The sequence below is a fragment of the Bubalus bubalis genome, chromosome 15 (assembly GCF_019923935.1).
Source record: "Bubalus bubalis isolate 160015118507 breed Murrah chromosome 15, NDDB_SH_1, whole genome shotgun sequence".
NCBI lineage: Eukaryota > Metazoa > Chordata > Mammalia > Artiodactyla > Bovidae > Bubalus > Bubalus bubalis.
In genome coordinates this window covers 73,657,042-73,675,111 of record NC_059171.1, presented here as the reverse complement: position 1 = coordinate 73,675,111, position 18,070 = coordinate 73,657,042, and the positions used below count along the sequence as shown (strand labels likewise).

The 18,070-nt window shown below is 47.2% G+C and overlaps 1 protein-coding gene across 1 annotated transcript in view; it reads right to left on the bottom strand.

The window, feature by feature from the left end:
* Window positions 1-18,070, bottom strand: part of TG (thyroglobulin) — a 237,052-nt gene that overhangs the window by 149,339 nt on the left and 69,643 nt on the right. Inside the window, exons 28-34 of the mRNA XM_006079344.4 lie at window positions 12,060-12,125; window positions 10,712-10,792; window positions 9,885-10,022; window positions 8,585-8,761; window positions 6,510-6,621; window positions 5,131-5,210; window positions 4,059-4,202 (exon numbers count right to left, since the gene is read on the bottom strand). Coding sequence (XP_006079406.4) covers window positions 4,059-4,202; window positions 5,131-5,210; window positions 6,510-6,621; window positions 8,585-8,761; window positions 9,885-10,022; window positions 10,712-10,792; window positions 12,060-12,125 — 798 coding nt within the window. The remainder of the gene's footprint in view (window positions 1-4,058; window positions 4,203-5,130; window positions 5,211-6,509; window positions 6,622-8,584; window positions 8,762-9,884; window positions 10,023-10,711; window positions 10,793-12,059; window positions 12,126-18,070) is intronic.

Here is an 18,070-nt window from a genome sequence, read left to right as displayed (position 1 = left end):
CACACTCCAGTATTATTCCTGGAGAATCCCATGGACAGAGGGGCCTGGCAGGCTACAGTCCATGGGGTTGCAAAGAGTTGGACACAACTGAGCATCAGAACATATTATTATTATATTAGGAGCTCAACAAACAGCCCTTCCTTTCCCCTTCTTCTGTCCAGTTCTTTAGGTACAGGCCCCCGGTTACGCTTTTCGTGTCTGGTTCTCAGCCTGGAGTCAAGTCAGGAGTCCATGCTCATCACTCAACATAGACGTCAGAGAGAAGGCATGCTTTCTGTCCATCTAAGTAACTATGTGCCGGTGTATATATGAAAGTGAAAGTGGCTCAGTCGTGTCCGACTCATTGCGACCCCACAAACTGTAGCCTGCCAGGATCCTCTGTCCATGGAATTCTCCCAGTCAGAACATTGGAGTAGGTAGCCATTCCCTTCTCCAGAGGATTTTCCCAACTCAGAGATCAAAGCCAGGTCTCCTGCATTGCAGGTGAATATGTATGTGTGTGTGTGTGTGTGTGTGTGTGTGTGTGTGTGTGTGTGTATACATGTATGTATGTATGTATCTACCTGTCCATCATCTGTTTATTTATCTATCTGCTCATAGATCTATCATCTATCTATCTTGGTGTCGATCTATCCATCCATCTGTCCTCTCTCTCTGGGTTTGGGTTTCTGCCCTGAGGTCCTTGACCACGCTCCCTGTCTCACCGTGCACTGTGCACCCCTCTTGTCTCTGCCTCTCTGAGTTTGACGACAGGGTCCCCCCAGCAGTATCTCAGGAAGAATCTGACTCTCCCCTGAAGTACCTGCTCTCAGAGGTCAGTGCTCAAGGTCATGACCCCTCCCCCAAAAAAACCATAGATGGCAGAAGGCTACACGACCAAGCCATGGATTTGAAGCCAGGGCAAAATCTACTACAGAAGTTCTTTGCAAGAATTCCTTTGTAAAACCCACGTTTCCTGTGCCAATGCTGACTGAGAGGTCGCCCTTCAGGCGCAGGACCCTCTGTACAGCCTCGCTGCTCCTGCGGGCCCCCTTCTTCCTGTGACTGTGCGTGACTGTCTAATACGAAGACGAGGATGGGGAGAAAGTAATGACAATGTCAGCTTGTTTGTTGGGTTTTCCAGAGTTACACTGGTGCAGTTTTATCTACAACAGAAAACAGAATACAAGGCCATACTAAGGTGCAGAATCCAGAAGATGACTGACTGTGTTTTGGGTCAAAATATATCAGAAATCAAAAGGTGACTTTGTACTGGATCAGTGTGACTGAACTACAAGAACAGTCTAATTAATGGAACCAGTTTCCTTGAATAATATTCCTTTTCTCTGCCTGGGTCTTAGGAGGAGATCATTCATCGTCTTAAGACCTACCCCACCACCCGCTTCTGATGAAGATGACTTAAGGGAGAAAGATAGACTGGCGAGAACCTAGTTTTGGTCTGATGGGAGCCATGGGTCACACCAGGTCACCAAAACTCCGTGTCAGCCAGCCCTCTTTCTTCCACTCTTTTGAAACTGGAGATTCAGAGCCACCCACACCAGAGTGGCCTTGAGCCATACACATCTCAGGGTGTTTTCCAGCCAGAGGTCCTGAGAAGCTGATGCCATTGTGGCATTTTAAAATCTTTCACCCCACTCACCCAAGCACTGAAAACAGGCGGTGTGCAGTGTGGAAACCTGCCTGCGAGGGCGGCTCCAGGCCAGCAGACCAAAACCTACAGGGAGTGGTCCCTGAAGCATGAAAGAGGGCTTGCAGGAGGCTGTCAGTAATGGATCTCCACCTCTCGGAAGCAGAGCTAGTTTCTTGTTCCTGTACTCCCACAACACCTTATGCATGTCTGTTCTGGTCCTGAGTCTAGGACGCTACAGTTAATCATATGCGCCCACGACCTCCTTACTAGGATGTGAGCATCTATAATAAGAAAAATGACTACATCTTATTAATTTCACATTTCCTATTGCCCAGCACAATGTATGACTCAGTATGGACACTCAAAAGAGTTTCAAAACTTCTAAACTTATGAGCAATCCAGAACTAGAATGGCTTATTTAGTTACAGTCTGTAATTGCTCCTTAGGGTTTCCCAGGTGGCTCAGTGGTAAAGAATCCACAGGAGATGTGGGTTGGATCCCTGGGTCAGGAAGATTCCCTGGAGAAGGAAATGGCCAACCCACACCAGTATTCTCATCTGGGAAAACTCAAGGACAGAGGAGCCTAGCAGGCTACAGTTCCCAGGGCCACAAAGTTGGACACAACTGAGCAATTAAACAGCAACAACATCAATTATTCCTTAAGTTGAGCACCTGGAGGATAGGAATCATATCGTATTCATACTCAGCCATTACATCTTAGTGAATATGTCACATAGCTGAATATAGCTATATCATTTGGTTATACAGTTGGTTATTTGAACCTGGTTCTTTTTGACAAAGTCCAACAATCCTGAGTCCAAATTCCATCATTTACCTGCTCTGTATGACTTTGGGAAAGTGACTAAGCCTCCATGGACCTCTGTTTCCTCATCTAACAGTGCTTGTAAGGATTAGATGGGATAACACTTATAAAGTGCTGGCATTCAGCCAGGCATACTCACAAGAAGATTCCAAAGAACAGAGGCTGGATTTAGAAAACCAGAGATCCCCGAGGCACGGCTGATGCTCAGTCAATGCCCTGGTCAGAACTCCTGAGTCCTCAGCCTGACCCTTTGAAATATATGTCGGAAAAAGTTAATAGTCTCTGCAGTCAGATAGAAAGAAACAGAACAGATGGAAAAGAGTTGGGACAATAACCACCTTGAATACTTTTCCTGGCCCACTCCTGCCAAGAAGTTGTAACACTCTGGTCTGATTCCCATATTTCTGAACAAATGAATTATGTCTTAGCTTCTTTTTACCCAGCCCTTCCCTGCGCAATGGAAAGATGAAAAATGACATTTTCCAGCCTTTGGTAGGTAGGGTGAGGAGATGGGAAGAGGTGTGAGAGGAAAGATGGGCAAGGAGGCATTGAGTGGTGAGAGTTCAGTTCTGAAGGCCCTAAATACCCAGAGCTGGCTTTGGATCTCCTGCGGAGCCACCAACCTAGGCAGGTGTTCATGCCCAGCCTCTGTGAGTTAGTTAAAGCCTCCTCTATATGGCACATTACCCCTCCTCCCCCTCATGGAAACCCAGGGCTTCCCCAGTGGCTCAGCGGTAAAGAATCCACCTGCAATGCAGGAGCTGCAGGAGACATGGGTTTGATCCCTGGGTGGGGAAGATCCCCTGGAGGAGGGCATGGGAACCTACCCCAGGATTCTTGCCTACAGAATCCCATGGATAGAGGCGCCTTCTTGGCTGCAGTCCATGGGGTCGCAAAGAGTCGGACCTAACTGAGCAACTTAGCACACATGCATAGAAACCCACTGAGGCTATTTCATCATACAGTCCTGATGTTTTTCTTAAAACACTTCAAGATGTTAAGATAAAATAAAAGTCATAAAATAGAGTGAACTCAGAACACAGGATGCTCAAGGAGCGAGCAAAGAGGATTCCACTCAGCCTGATAACAACCAACTCCAAAAAAATCTGCTTCGAAGTGACAAAATGTCTTGGGATTAGTAGACTCATGTTGAAGTGTCAAGGACCAGATTCCACCAAGGAGCCCGGTCCCAGGTCTCTAGGGTTGGACATGGTTCTGGAACACGTGGCCAACCTACCATTGATTTCATTTATTAGTTTATTAGTCAGTTTTATTTTTTCAATTTATTAGTCAATTGCCTCTATGGCCAGTTGACTTGAGCTGGGGGAAAACCAGCCAGACAGTGCGTCTAGACAGTTTCACATCCAAGAGCTCGTGGGATGTGGAAGACCCACCAGGCACAGCATAAAAAGGGGAAGAGAGAAGTTTGGAGTCGTCAGAGCTGGGTTTGTGACCTGACTCTGCTTGCTGCTGGCTATGTGGCTTGGGTCAAATAACTTCCACTTTCTGCACCATACTCTCTTCATCTTAAAATGGAGGAAATAATGTCCACTCCCCAGGGGCACTGAGCAATAATTGTGTAGCTGTTCAGGGCAGGTCACTTACCAGGCTTCTGGTACCATCCGAAGGGGTAGGTACGGACCTCAGTGTCTGGGGAGCCACAGTCCAGAATGCGCCAGACCCCTCCATATTCCTCGCTGCATGTCTGAAGGCCCAAGCTGTTCAGAGTTAGGCATGTCACCTCTCCTCCTGGAGCAAAAGGTAACCAGGACCAGGGAAATGATCATGATGGGAGATTCTAACTGAATGAGATAAATTCTGCAAACTCATCCTTCGGCAGACATGTGGGGTGAAGCGCCCTATTCCAGGGATGATCTTAGCCACTGATGAAAACCCTGCTACCTTAGTGAGTTTCTGGTCTAAGAACACGGTGGTGGGGGCAACACACGCTTGTCAAGCATCCTTCATGCGCCCGGAGCTGTGCTAAGGCTCTGTATGCATCATACCGCTCATCCCCACAGAAGCCTTTGAGGAGGCTGGCACTTGTATCTGTATTTACAGAAGAGGAAACGGAGACTCAGAGAGACTCAGTGGCTCATCCAGGATCATTCGTCTAGTATGTGACAGAATCAAGTTTCAAATGCAGATCATATGGAGGGATTCCAAGTTCAGCCCACCAAGCTACCTGACCCAGGTCTTGAAAAGCAAGCAGAAGACAGTTCAGTGAGCCGTGGCAGGAAGGCTACTTGGGTCAGGCGGAAGTGTGGTGTCCAGCTGACTGGGTACGGGACCAGCAACCCTGTCCCAGCTACCACATTTACCAGCCACCTGCCCTTTCTCAAGCCCCCACGAGGTGATGCTGTGGATTAGGTCAGACCATAGACGTGAACAGGGCTTCCCTGGTGGCTCAGATGGTAAAGGATCCACCTGCCCACCAACGGAGGAGATGCGAGTTCCATCCCTGGGTTAGGAAGTTCCCCTGGAGAAGGAGACAGCAACCCACTCCAGTATCCTTGCCTGGGAAATCCCATGGACAGAGGAGCCTGGTGGGCTACAGACCATGGGGTCACAAAAGAATCGGACACGACTGAGCGACCAAACAACAACAGAGATGTGAACATGTTTCTAGACTGTAAAGTGCCGGGTACTTTACAGAAGGAGTTCTTGTCACCATTACCTTTTAACTGAGAAACATTCAGAAAGCCAAAGCCGGTGCAGCACGGGTCCACGTCACACAATCGCTCACATTCGAAGAAGCTGGCAGAAGAGGAGAAAGAGCAGGCCTGAAGGTTTGTGCTGGAAGGGATCCTCGAGGTGGGCTGACTCGCTGTCATTCTGACTTCTGGGGGCCTGCTCTCTGTGACAACTCTTCCCTGAGTCCAGACACACAAGCTCTGCTCCTGCAACCCCCGACCCAGCACCAGGGCCAGGCAGATCCCTGTTTTCCACCCTCCCTTTCTTCCCCACTCCCATCAGCATGGGCAGTGCCCAGCCAGATATCTTTTATCATCTTTTAATCTCCATTTTCGAAAGCCAATCTTAAATGCCAGCAGCAGGGCATAGTTTCATATATTAACAACACTTTGTAGATCCATAGTTCATAGATCGATGACTCTTAAATTCTAACTTCTACCCGGAGAACTTAGTTGAAATTCACATTCGTGAGCCCCCTGTAAATGCTGATTCGGGTGGTCCAGGGTAGGACCCAGGACCGCGGGTTGTAAGAAGCCCTCTGGTGATTCTGATAGGTGAGATTCACAGACTAGTGGAGAGAAACACTAGTCACGTTCAATGAAAACAACTAAGTTATAGCTAATTAAATCAATAACAAAATATATTTTTTTTAATTTTCTTAATTTTTTTTTTTCAGCTGTACTGTGTAGCATGTGGGATCTTAGTTCCCCGACCAGCAATCGAATCCATGCCCCCTGCGTTGGGAGTGCAGAGTCTCAACCACTGCATCACCAGGGAGGTCCCACAGGATACATTTTTAAATAAAAAATTAAATAAAAGTCCTTATATGCCTCTGACCCTGTAAAAAGTTCTGCTTGCTCTCTGGGTTCTGAATGCAGCAGGGAGACTTTGCTGATCAAGTTTATTTCAATGCTTGAAAATTTGTATTAACTGATTAAAAAAAAAAAAAAAAAACCATGGGTCAAGTTCCCCTTTTGCATCAGCTGACCTTAGGTTCAGGGCTAAATGTTGTGTTGATCATTAGTCGCTGACCTTAGCCACCTTAGTCAATAAAGTAAATAGTGAAAGTCCCTCAGTTGTGTCGGGCTCTTTGTGACCCCATGGACTGTATAGTCCATGGAATTCTCTAGGCCAGAATACTGGAGTGGATAGCCTTTCCCTTCTCCAGGGGATCTTCCCAACCCAGGGATAGAACCCAGGCTTCCCGCATGTTGCCTATTTATTCCTTTTTCACCCTTTGCTTTGCGTTTTGCATTTTTCATGCTTGTGTCTTTAACTGATATTATATCACCTTCTTTATGAAAATAGAAGGGTCTTCATAGTAAGTATTGTAGAGGGCAGGGATGAACGGAAGTAGCTTACCCACTGGAAATGGATTTGTCAGACGTAGGCACTTTGTTTCTAATGGAAATTCCCGTCAGCTTTTGGAATGGTAGGCGAGTGTAAAAATTCTTCACTCTATCTTGCAGCACAACTACACAGAGGAGGAAAGACATCTTATTATTTAACGGGAGATGCACTGTGACCAGAAAAATACTTCTGTAGGGGACAAAGTATACAAACCCATACTGAGAGCTTCTGATTAAAGACAGCATATTAAACCCATAGACTTACTCTCTGTTCTCTCCCCAAATCTCACTAAAATCATAGTAAAGGGATTTTTATAAAGGCATACACCCACAAGGCAAAAGAGAATAGGAGATCAGACAGAGCGACAAATTTTGGGAGCTAGAAAAAATACAGAGGAGGAAAAATTGACCTCATAAACCTAAGAAGGCTGAATTCTTGACTCTTCTGTGGGAAGAAGCAACGCTATACACCTGCGGGGCTTCCCAGGTGGCTCAGTGATAAAGAATCTGCCTGCCAATGTAGGAGTTGCAGGAGACAAGGGTTCAATCCCAGGGTCAGGAAGATCTTTGAAACAGGAAATGGCAACACTCCAGTATATAGTCTGGAAAATCCCATGAACAGAGGAGCCTGGCAGGCTACAGTCCGTGTGTGCTAAGTTGCTTCAGTCATGTCTGATGCTATGTGACCCTGTGGACTGTAGCCCACCAGGCTCTGCTGTCCATGGGATTCTCCAGGCAAGAATACTGGAGTGGGTTGCCATGCCCTCCTCCAGGGGATCTTCCTAATCCAGGGATCGAACCGCGTCTCTTATGTCTCCTGCATTGGCAGGTGGATTCCTTACCACTAGTGCCACCTGGGAAAGCCCTAGGCTACAGTCCATAGGGTCACAAAGAGTCAGACATGACTGAGCGTGCGCGCGCGCGCACACACACACACACACATCTTCTGGAGTCCTGAAAGGTTTATGTATCCACAGTACTGGGATGAAAGTGAGCTGATGCAGAATGGCCTGGAAGTCATTTAAAGAAGCAGGTATGTCTCCAGAGGTGGTCTCTTTTTCCAACAACTACCCCTTCCCACTGTACAAAAGTGAGGTCTCTCAGGGGCCCCAGAGTGAGTTACAGTGCAGAGAGGACCTTGCTGAAGCCAGGGAATTTTTTTTCCAGTTAGTCTAGGTGGTGAATATTGAGACTCCTTCATTTTTCCAACCTTGTTTGGCGTGTAAACCACAAGCAGCCAGGCTCATGCCCCCAGGCCAGATATTATACAAGATCCCTCTGGAGGAAGGGCCTAAACACAAAGATGTGAAAGTGTTCGTCGCTCAGTCGTGGTGAACTCTTTGCGACCCTGTGGACTGTAGCCCGCCAGGCTCCTCTGTCCATGGGATTTTCCAGGCAAGAATACTGGAGTGGGTTGCCATTCCCTTCTTCACGGGATCTTCCCAATGAAGGGATCGAAGCTAGGTCTTCTGCATTGCAGACAGATTCTTTACCATCCAAGCCACCAAGGAAGTCCACATAGATGTGAGGGATTCCCCAAAGGGCAACCCAACTACGTCCTCTTACAAAGAAAGCCAAGGTCAACACGCTCCCATCATACACTCAGAGCTTCCCAGTTAGCTTCTGGGCCCCTCTCTTACATTGAAGTGGAAAACCAAGGGTCACCAGATACCTGAGAAAGGCTTCCAGCAAAGAAGACAGAACAGTAAGCGGAAGATCACAGCACCGCAGAAGAAATGAAAACTGTGCAAGGTGACTCCCTCTCCCCAGAGTATCACTGATGTTCCCAGAGGCTAAAATCAACTTCTGTCTTGTTGAAGCCACAGCTGTTGGGATTTTCTCTGATAAATATCCAATGGGAATTCCAACTGCTATATGCAATAAACATGATTTCTAAGAGCAGCGGAGTCCAGAGCAAGCGTCTTCTCTCTGGTCAATCTGATACATTTCTAAATGCCTCTGCATCTCTACAAAAAGCCTGGGTAACTTCCCTTAGGAAAGAAGAAGAGCTGATCAGGATATTTCTAAAACCACAGAGTCAGCAGCCCACTGAAAATGCAGTTTGGGATGATCCAACCAAGCGCTCACTTTTCTTCCTGTAGAGGGCACTTGGCCTTTGGGGCAGGATCAGCCTGCAGCCCTTGGGACTGGACTCCAGGATATCGTCACACACCTGGGCCTCCGGGTAGAGGGTGCAGGTGAAGTACAAGGGTTGACTGTCCGTTACCTCTGCCAGCTGACAGAAAGAGGGCTCTCCAACACAGCCTACAGGCAAGACAGAAGTCGGGTGTTAGTCCCTGGGAGGCTGTCGGGGGAGGGTTATCCCTGCAGGATCTTCTGGGAGGAAATGCCCTGTGGGGATTTCCTCCCAGGAAGGGCTGAGGCCCAAGTCAGAGGAGGCTGTCCAGTCTGGAAGGCTCAAGAAAAAAACCAGGGTTCTGCCAGCTGGAAAACAGGGAGTCCAGGTGGCTCTGAACCAATGCAGAGCCAGGAAGGTGAGGGGTCAGCTGAAATTCAGCAATATGGGAGGAGAGAGGGTGAAATTCCATTGAGTCTGCCAGGACCATCTCAGAGGCAGTCAGGGTCTCAGACTACAGACCACAGGATGTAAAACTTGGTGACACTGTGAATAGTCTCCCCTGCTCCCACTCTTGTGTCCAACTTTGCTCTGGTACATGTGAGCTCCTTGAGAGGGAGGGGTATGACTGATTCACTTTTTATTTTCTCATCCCCAAGGTCAAACACAGAGCCTAGAACATAACACATACTCAACACAGGACACACCTATTGGGTAGAGAATAGATAGATGAATGGATGGATGGATTGTTGGATAGATAGATGGATGGATGGATGGATTTTTGGATAGATGGATAAATGGGTGGATGGATAGGTGGATGGATGGATGGATTGTTGGATAGATGGATAAATGGATGGATGGATAGGTATGGATGGATGGATAGATGAATGGATGGATGGATTGTTGGATAGATGGATGGATGGATGGATTGTTGGATGGATGGATGGATGGATGTATAGATAGATGGATGGATGGATTAATAGGTGGATGGGTGGATGGATTAACAGATGAACTGATGGATGGATGGATGGATTGTTGGATAAATGGATGGATGGACTGTTGGACAGATGGATGGATGGATGGATGGATGGATGATTGATTGGATGATAGGTTCTGGGAGCAGAGTAGATACTGACTGCACAGTTAGCTTCTGAAGATGTGGTTATGTTCTGTCTCCTGTATCACTCATGACACTAATACTGAAGCGATCTCTGAGTTTGATCTTGTCTATGTCTCAAGAGTTGTTAAACTAGCCCTGTGTTGCCTGACCACAGGGTGGAGAAGAAGGTAGATGAGAGCTAAGATACTCACGAGAAAGGCACCACAGGTTTGCCTGCTGAAGTGAAAATAAGTGTTTGAAAAGCCAGTGTTGCTGACTGGGCAGGGATACGTTTCGATCGACAATGACCTGGATAAGGTCCACAGGGGAAAAAAGGCCTGTTGTTAAATCTGAAAAAGAAAGGGCGAGTCAACTTCCTTTGGCTTTATCTCATGGCAAATCTCTCTGTCTGTCTGTCTGTCTCTCTCTTTCTGACTCTTTCTCTCTCACATATGCATGTGCACGCGTGCGCGCACGCACGCACACACACACACACACACACACACACACACACACTTGCAGGCTCAGTGACCCCAGAGCCGGTTTGGAGTCAATATGGCTGGGAGTCTGGTAAGGCAAGAAAAGTTCAGAGGGTCCCAGAAAGTCCTAAAAATTGTGGAGTTGCAAAATCTTAGAATCTTTGTTGGGGAGTAAACCTGGGAGCCATCTGGGTCAACTTTTCACTAAGGCAGGACTCTTGCTTACGACACTTCTGGCCCATTTCCCTGCAGACTCGTGTGACTTGTCTGTCCTGACCGCAGCAGCCCACCCCACAGTTAGGAAGTCGAGGAGTCAAATCTGCCTCTTTGTAAATGTGAACCACTGATACACCCTCTGTCTTCCCAAGCCAGGTGGAATTTCTGTCTCCCTCCCAAATGGCAGCCTTCATCTGTGAAGACAGCTCTCAGCTCTGCTCAGCCCCAGACTTGAAAGTTCCAGCTTACCCATCATGGGTCCATTCACTGATCAGACCCTTGGCATCACCACCTTGTCTCCACAGCCAAACCCCCAAGTATATCAAGAAGTTTGAGGTGGGTACCTGTTTCTGATGGAGATGCTGGCCTTGGTTCCGTGTCTCTTCTGCATCCCATAGACTCAGACCGAGACCCCATGTCAGAATCTAGGAGAGAAAAAGGGATTATTGTTCTAATATTTGGGAGGAAAGGGGAGGTATTCTTCTGGTCAAAATGATAATGACAGTGTGAGAAATCGTCATGGTCCACAGCCAGGGGTCCCAATAAGATCTGAAAAAAATCCAGTGGCATAGTTCTGTATTCTTTGGCTTTTTATGGAACATCAACCAACTTCTCCATAAGAGAACTATTATTGTCCTTGATGCTGGAATTATCAATGTTTGCAAAATCCTCCAGAGTTAACAGAGTATGTTCATAAACATTGGTCTTCCCAAGACTCCATGAAGGTAAGGAGTAAGATTTCCATTTTACTCTTGAGGAAACTGAGACTCAGAGACTTGAAATAACTTATTCCAGAACAGGCAGGTGGAGAGTAGATGAAATGGAATTCAAAAGAGTTAAATAAACTCCCAAGTCAGTAACAGGTCTTCCATGATGGGGGAACTGGGTTTTGGGTGGGCCTTGGGATGCTTCTGTTTAGTGGGGCAAATGTCCTGGGGAGAAGCAAGTCCTTAATTTTCCACCAGCTAGCAAGCATTTAAAAGAATTTTATTTTATTTTTTTTAAATTGAAGTATAGTTATATACAATATTATAAAAGTTGTTCATGTTCAATCATTCAGTCATGTCCAACTCTTTGCAATCCCATGGACTGTAACCCACAAGGCTCCTCTGTCCATTGAATTCTCCAGGCAAGAATACTGGAGTGGATGGTCATTTCCTTCTCCAGGGGATCTTCCCAACCCAGGGATCAAATCCAAGTCTCCTGCATTGGCAGATGGATTCTTTACTGCTTTGTTTGTCCTCCTTTGAGTTTATGAACATTGACCAAGTGCCTACTCAGAGCCAGGGACTGTGAAAGGCATGTGGGGTGGGTCTAACATGATGAGAGAGATGGCTGAGCCCCCAGGAGGGAGGTGCCTGGGTCTGAGCCCCCAGGAGAAAGGCCTCCTGTAGGGTGTGGTCCTCAGAGCCCCCGTCCTACTGACAGGGACCCGTGTGGCCAGTGCACTTGATCTCCCAGGACCCAGTGCTTACTCCATCCCTCCTTGGCTTTCCACACTTTCCATTTTTATTTTACACTTTGGTGTCTGATGAGAATTGAGGCCCTTCTCTCCACACAGGGTACTCACTTGGACAGTAAATCTCGACATTTTCTTTCTGGGGAGCAGAGTGCCCCATGAATGAGAAGTAGGGCCACACGGCCTCCTGTGATGGGTGTCCTGCTCACCACCCTCCCCACCACAGAGCTCACCTTTCCAGAGATAAACCTGCTGGAAGCTGGTCAAGGTGTCCTGGGTTCCTTCCAGGGGGGTCAGACCTGCAAAGAAGATGTTTATTTGTATGAGCTCGAGTGTTCGATTGTGCTTGCTCCTACTAGGGACTCACCATGACCACAACTGCTTCACCACCCTGACACTGAGGACCCTCCTGAGCCTGACACTGTTTCCCGTACAAGGTGCATCCCAAAGTCTTCTTGGAGCTCTCTTCCAGCTGCTAGTACAAAATCAAAGCTGACCAGAGTATAGCTGCTAGCATAACTGATGCCATCTTGGGCCCATGCAGTTCCTCCTATTCTTCCACTGAAGCCTAGGACTGTCCAGGGTGGTAAATCAGTTCTCTGTCATCAAGGGCTTTGTAGTTAATATATAGTATTTAACAATTGTTGGGCTTCCCAGGCGGCTCTGGTGGCAGAATCTGCCTGCCAATGTAGGAGACACAGGTTTGATTCCTAGGTCGGAAAGATCCCCTAGAGGAGGAAAATGGCAATCCATTCTAGTATTCTTGCCTGAAAAATTCTGTGGACAAGAGGAGCCTGGAGGACTATACAGTTCATGCGGTTGCAAAGAGTCAGACATGACTGAGCAGCTGAACACACACACAACGATTGTTAGGTCCAGGTGGCCTCCATGCTCTGGTAGCCTCCAAACAATGACAAAGACCTTGGCTGATGTATTCCCAGCACCCATGAGACTAGCTACTATTCATAAACCTTGACTTAGGAATGCATGCCTTGTTCCCAAGCACATACCTCTATTTGCTTTTGTTGTTCAGTCAGTCTCTCAGTCGTGTCTGACTCTTTGTGACCCTATGGACTATAGCCCACCCAGGATCCTCTGTCCATGGGATTCCCACAGCAAAGATATTGGAGTGGGCTGCCAATTCCTTGTCCAGGGGATCTTCCTGGGCTAGGAATTGAACCCGAGTCTCCTGTATAGGTAGGCAGATTCTTTACCATTGAGCCACCAAGGACATACTCCTACGTGTGTATGTGTGCTCAGTCGTGTTCAACTCTTTGGGACCCTAGATTAATTATAAATCATCCCAGGGGCTCCTCAACAGTGCAGAGTGTAGCTACTAATGGTTCTAGATCACTGATGTTGGATCCCCATCCAACCCTCTGAGTAAGTTACCCTGTAATAAATTGACCCATTGATTATTTGGAGCTGCCTGCCTCATTTCCCACTGTCAAGATACCTTCTCGGTTCAGTGGGCACTTTTCCTTCCCTCCGCCCTCTTAGGGCACCAAGGGGACTACAAGGGGAAGGGTCATGGTGCTGTGACGCTTAGCATCACTTAAGGAACTGTGGATTGGTCTAAAGAGACCAGAACTTAAAGAAGACTCAACAGTTGGATTAATTTTCCATTTCACTTAAGTCCTCTGAGATTCTCACCTCATTGGCAACTGGGGATGGTATTTGTGAGGCCAAGAATTTCTATCTTCAGTATCATGCTTGACCATAATTTTCCAGCTCCTTAAATATACTTCCAGAGGCTGATAATTGAGCCTTATTTCTCTTTTTCTCACCAACACGTAGCATAACCCCTGGTATAGAACCAGTGTTCAGCACATTCATGAACATGAAGAGGAATGAGTAAGGAAAACAAAGCAGTCAGTGGCTTTCAGAGTCCACCAAGTGAACACAGAGCCTCACTGCACGAGCACAGGAAGGCTGACCGTGAGACTAGTTTTCCTACTGTGAGCTTCTGATCCCGCAATCCATTCCTCAAAGCCTCTCCAGTTCTATATTGTTGATGGTGAGAAGGTACAGAGAACAGAAGCAAACATGATTCCTCCTTTTCCTGGCTAATGGTTTAGATTGCCCAGACATCGTTCCATGCCTTCCACAAGAACTGAGTTAAAACTTCCCCATTACATAAGCAGGCCTGCAGACTCTGATGCATGTAATCTGCTCTCTCTGTAATCAAGGCTGCAGGAATACACACACATTTAGAATGGTGGCAGTTTGGCATGGAGCCTGATTCTTGAGTGTTGGTGGGTGTTATGTGATCTTAATTGACTTCAAGCCCCTTCTGCAGAGATCCTGTGCTGCATCTGGGGTGGTTAGCTTGACTCTAAAAACCTGGAAGTGCTGTTGTTCAGTTGCTAAGTCAAGTCCAACTCTTTGTGACCCCATGGACTGCAGCATGTCAGGCTTCCCTGTTTTTCACTATCTCCTGGAGTTTGCTTAGACTCATGTCCATTGAGTCAGTGATGCCATCCAACCATTTCATCCTCTGTCACTTCCTTCCCCTCCTGCTGTCAATCTTTCCCAGCATCAAGGCCTTTTCCAACGAGTTAGCTCTTTGTATCAGGTGGCCAAAGCATTGGAGCTTCAGCTTCAGTCCTTCCAATGAATATTCAGGGTTGATTTTCTTTAGGATTGACTGAACTGGGGGTGGGCAGGTTCCTAAACTGGAAAGCCCAGGTTTCAGAGTCTACCTTTTACTGGCCATTTTCTCTTCTCTGTGTTATTCTCCCCCAATGTCTCTGCTTCTATTCCTTGTCCTTCCTACATAAACTACACTCCTGAGCCCTGGTCCCAGGCTCTGCTTGGTGCTAAAGACGGCTACTGTAAAGAACTAACAGGGCCTTCCCGTGTGTAGGTATCCACCATACATCCACTCCAGAGTCACCCAGTGATAACAGGGCCATGTGAGTTCCTCCCTCTCAGCCCCAGCATCCCAGGAAAATGATAATCATTTATACAAAACAGAATCCCATGAAGAGAATGCCAGCCAGTGAGCTGAGCCTCACCATGAACCAACAAAATAAAGCTTTGGGATTATAGAACAAACCCAGGAGTACTTCTGCCAAGGTCTATTTTTTCCCATCAAATTCTTAATCCCTATGGGTATTAAAGAATGTTTAATCTATTTTTTTATATTCATTTGCACTACAAGATATTGTCAGAAATGAGACAGAGCTTAGAGATTACTAAGCCTTTTTTCTTAGAAACAAGAAGATCAATCTAGCCAACACCAAATAGTTGAAAACATCCAGAGATGTCCATTGGGAATTTAGGAGAGGCAGACTCAAAAGCCTCTTGATGAAAGTGAAAGAGGAGAGTGAAAAAGTTGGCTTAAAGCTCAACATTCAGAAAACGAAGATCATGGCATCTGGTCCCATCACTTCATGGGAAATAGATGGGGAAACAGTGGAAACAGTGTCAGACTTTATTTTGGGGGGCTCCAAAATCACTACAGATGGTGACTGCAGCCATGAAATTAAAAGACGTTTACTCCTTGGAAGAAAAGTTATGACCAACCTAGACAGCATATTGAAAAGCAAAGACATTACTTTGCCAACAAAGGTCCATCTAGTCAAGGCTATGGTTTTTCCAGTAGTCATGTATGGATATGAAATTTGGACTGTGAAAAAAGCTGAGTGCTGAAGAATTGATGCTTTTGAACTGTGGTGTTGGAGAAGACTCTTGAGAGTCCCTTGGACTGCAAGGAGATCCAACCAGTCCATGCTGAAGGAGATCAGTCCTGGGTGTTCTTTGGAAGGAATGATGCTAAAGCTGAAACTCCAGTACTTTGGCCACCTCATGCGAAGAGTTGACTCATTGGAAAAGACTCTGATACTGGGAGAGATTGGGAGCAGGAGGAGAAGGGGACGACAGAGGATGAGATGGCTGGATGGCATCGCTGACTTGATGGATGTGAGTGTGAGTGAACTCCGGGAGTTGGTGATGGACAGGGAGGCCTGGCGTGCTGCAATTCATGGGGTCACAAAGAGTCAGACACGACTGAGCGACTGAACTGAGACTCTGAGTGGATTTCTCTACTGAGACACATGGCAACCCAGGCACAAAGGTTATAGAGAAAGCTAGTGACAGGAAAGAGAAACCTCACAGCCAGTGAAAAGTGCCGATAAGATGGATTCCAGGTGATTCATGGGGTTGTTTGTTTGGAGATATATTTGTTTGTTCTGGGTAATATCAGAAGTCTACCCTAAACTCCTCTGGAGTGAGAAAGGGTTGGTTGGCTTAACAGAAGAGGAGACACGTCCCTCAGCGCTCTCCCAAATGAGCCTACTCACAAAATTCTCCTTCCTCTGTTTTGCTACCTTTTATATCATCCAAGTAGGTGGGGGGTCTGGGAAATGGTTCTTGAGAATTTACTTTGAAAGTCTACAGTGATTCCTCACTTGGAAATGCCATACCTATTGTGTATTGATGTCTGGATGAAAATTCAATTTTAATACCCTGTTTCATACATACATAAAATTGTGCTATGGTGGTGTGCTTATAGTTGTGCTTATAGTGGCTAAGTTGTGTCCGACTCTTGCAACCGCATGGACTGCAGCCCTCCAGGCTCCTCTGTCCATGGGATTTCCCAGGCAAGAATACCGAGTGGGTTGCCATTTCCTTCTCCAGGGGATCTTCCCAACCCAGGGATCAAACCCTAGTCCCCTGCACTGGCAGGCAGTCTCCTGCATTGCAGGCAAACTCTTTACTGACTGAGCCACCAGGGAAGCCCAAAATTGTGCTATAGAACATTAAAAAAAAATAGTAAAGACATGCTAAGGGGGATTCTGTGTCCAGTGATCTGTCATCAGTCCATATGATGGGCAAATAGGAAGCCCACTACACTTTAATAATGCCCCTATCGGTCACCCCAACTAGCCTGTGAGTCCCTTGAGAGCAGAAACCACTCTCCCCATCTCAGTGATCCAACTGCCTGACTGGGCTCCTCACAGCCAGCTGCTTCTCAGGACGAGAGGCAGATGGGTGAGCTCAGCAGTTCCCCTCCCCACGCTGTCCTGCAACCCCCACTCAGCACGGCAGCACACGCTCGACCCTCCACCTCTCCTGCACCTTTTGTTCCCTTTCCCCCACAGTCCTTCAAAATCTTGAAGGAGAACATGCTGGTAGCTGAGATTCGTCACCCAATGACTGCAGTGCGGCGGCCCCAGAGGTACGGCCCGGCAGCAAAATTTTCTGTTACCAGGCTCCTTAGTTTGCCGCTGTCATAGGAAGATCCCTCTGAGGCACTTTCTGCTTCCAGCCAAGGAGATGCAGGACCATCTCAGCAGATAGAGAGTGCCGCCCCTGATGACTCTGATCCCCGAAGCTGGAGTTGAAGCCCTAGCCACGGCAATTAATGCAAAGATAGCTTCTTGAAATGTGACACGTCACAGCTTTGAACCTCACTCCCATGAGCAAAAGTGTGATACAACCTCACACTTCTGCCTCAGGTGGCCTCGGTCTCAACCAGACTGTCAAACACAGATCAACTGAGCTGATGGAAAATGCTTTGTAAAATGCAACACAGATACTGACGTGCTTACTATTTGAATTTAGGGTGTTTCTAAATTCCATTTCGAAATTTCTAAATTTCCATTTCTAAATTTCCATTCGCTAACGCTTTCTAAGTAAATGCTCATTCTCCGTGAACCAGGCCACCTGCCAAAGCAGGTCCTCAGCGTACCTGTGAGCTGACCGACGAGAGTGGATGTCCGAACCGGACACCAGACGTCCCACAGAGCGCCTCTGTTGGATGTGCGGGCGGGGGACCAGGGACTTGGGGTTCAGAAAACCACACCGTAAACTTCAGCCTGTAGTGCATGTTAGCAATCCTTGTTCGATGGGAATTTTCTGGGAAGAATACTGGAGTGGGTAGCTATTTCCTCCTCCAGGGGATCTTCCGGAAACAGGGATCAAACCCCATGTTCTTGCATCTGCTGCATTGGCAGGAGGATTCTTTACCACTGAGGCACCTGGGAAGCCCTGCTTCATTGTGTAAGATATTAAAAAGCACACCCCTATTTTGCAGATGAAAACCCTGAGGTTCGGGGTTGGGGGGGTTAGATGATTTGAACAAGGTTATGCAACTGGTCAGGGAGGAGGAAGCAGGATTCAACTGCAATGTTTTCAATGCAAACCACTGCTCCAGCATCTCCAGTATCTACCCAGTGCCCATCTGGGCAGTACTCCAAGGGCTTCACGTGCATTCTTCCTAGGATCCTCCCAACCTCCC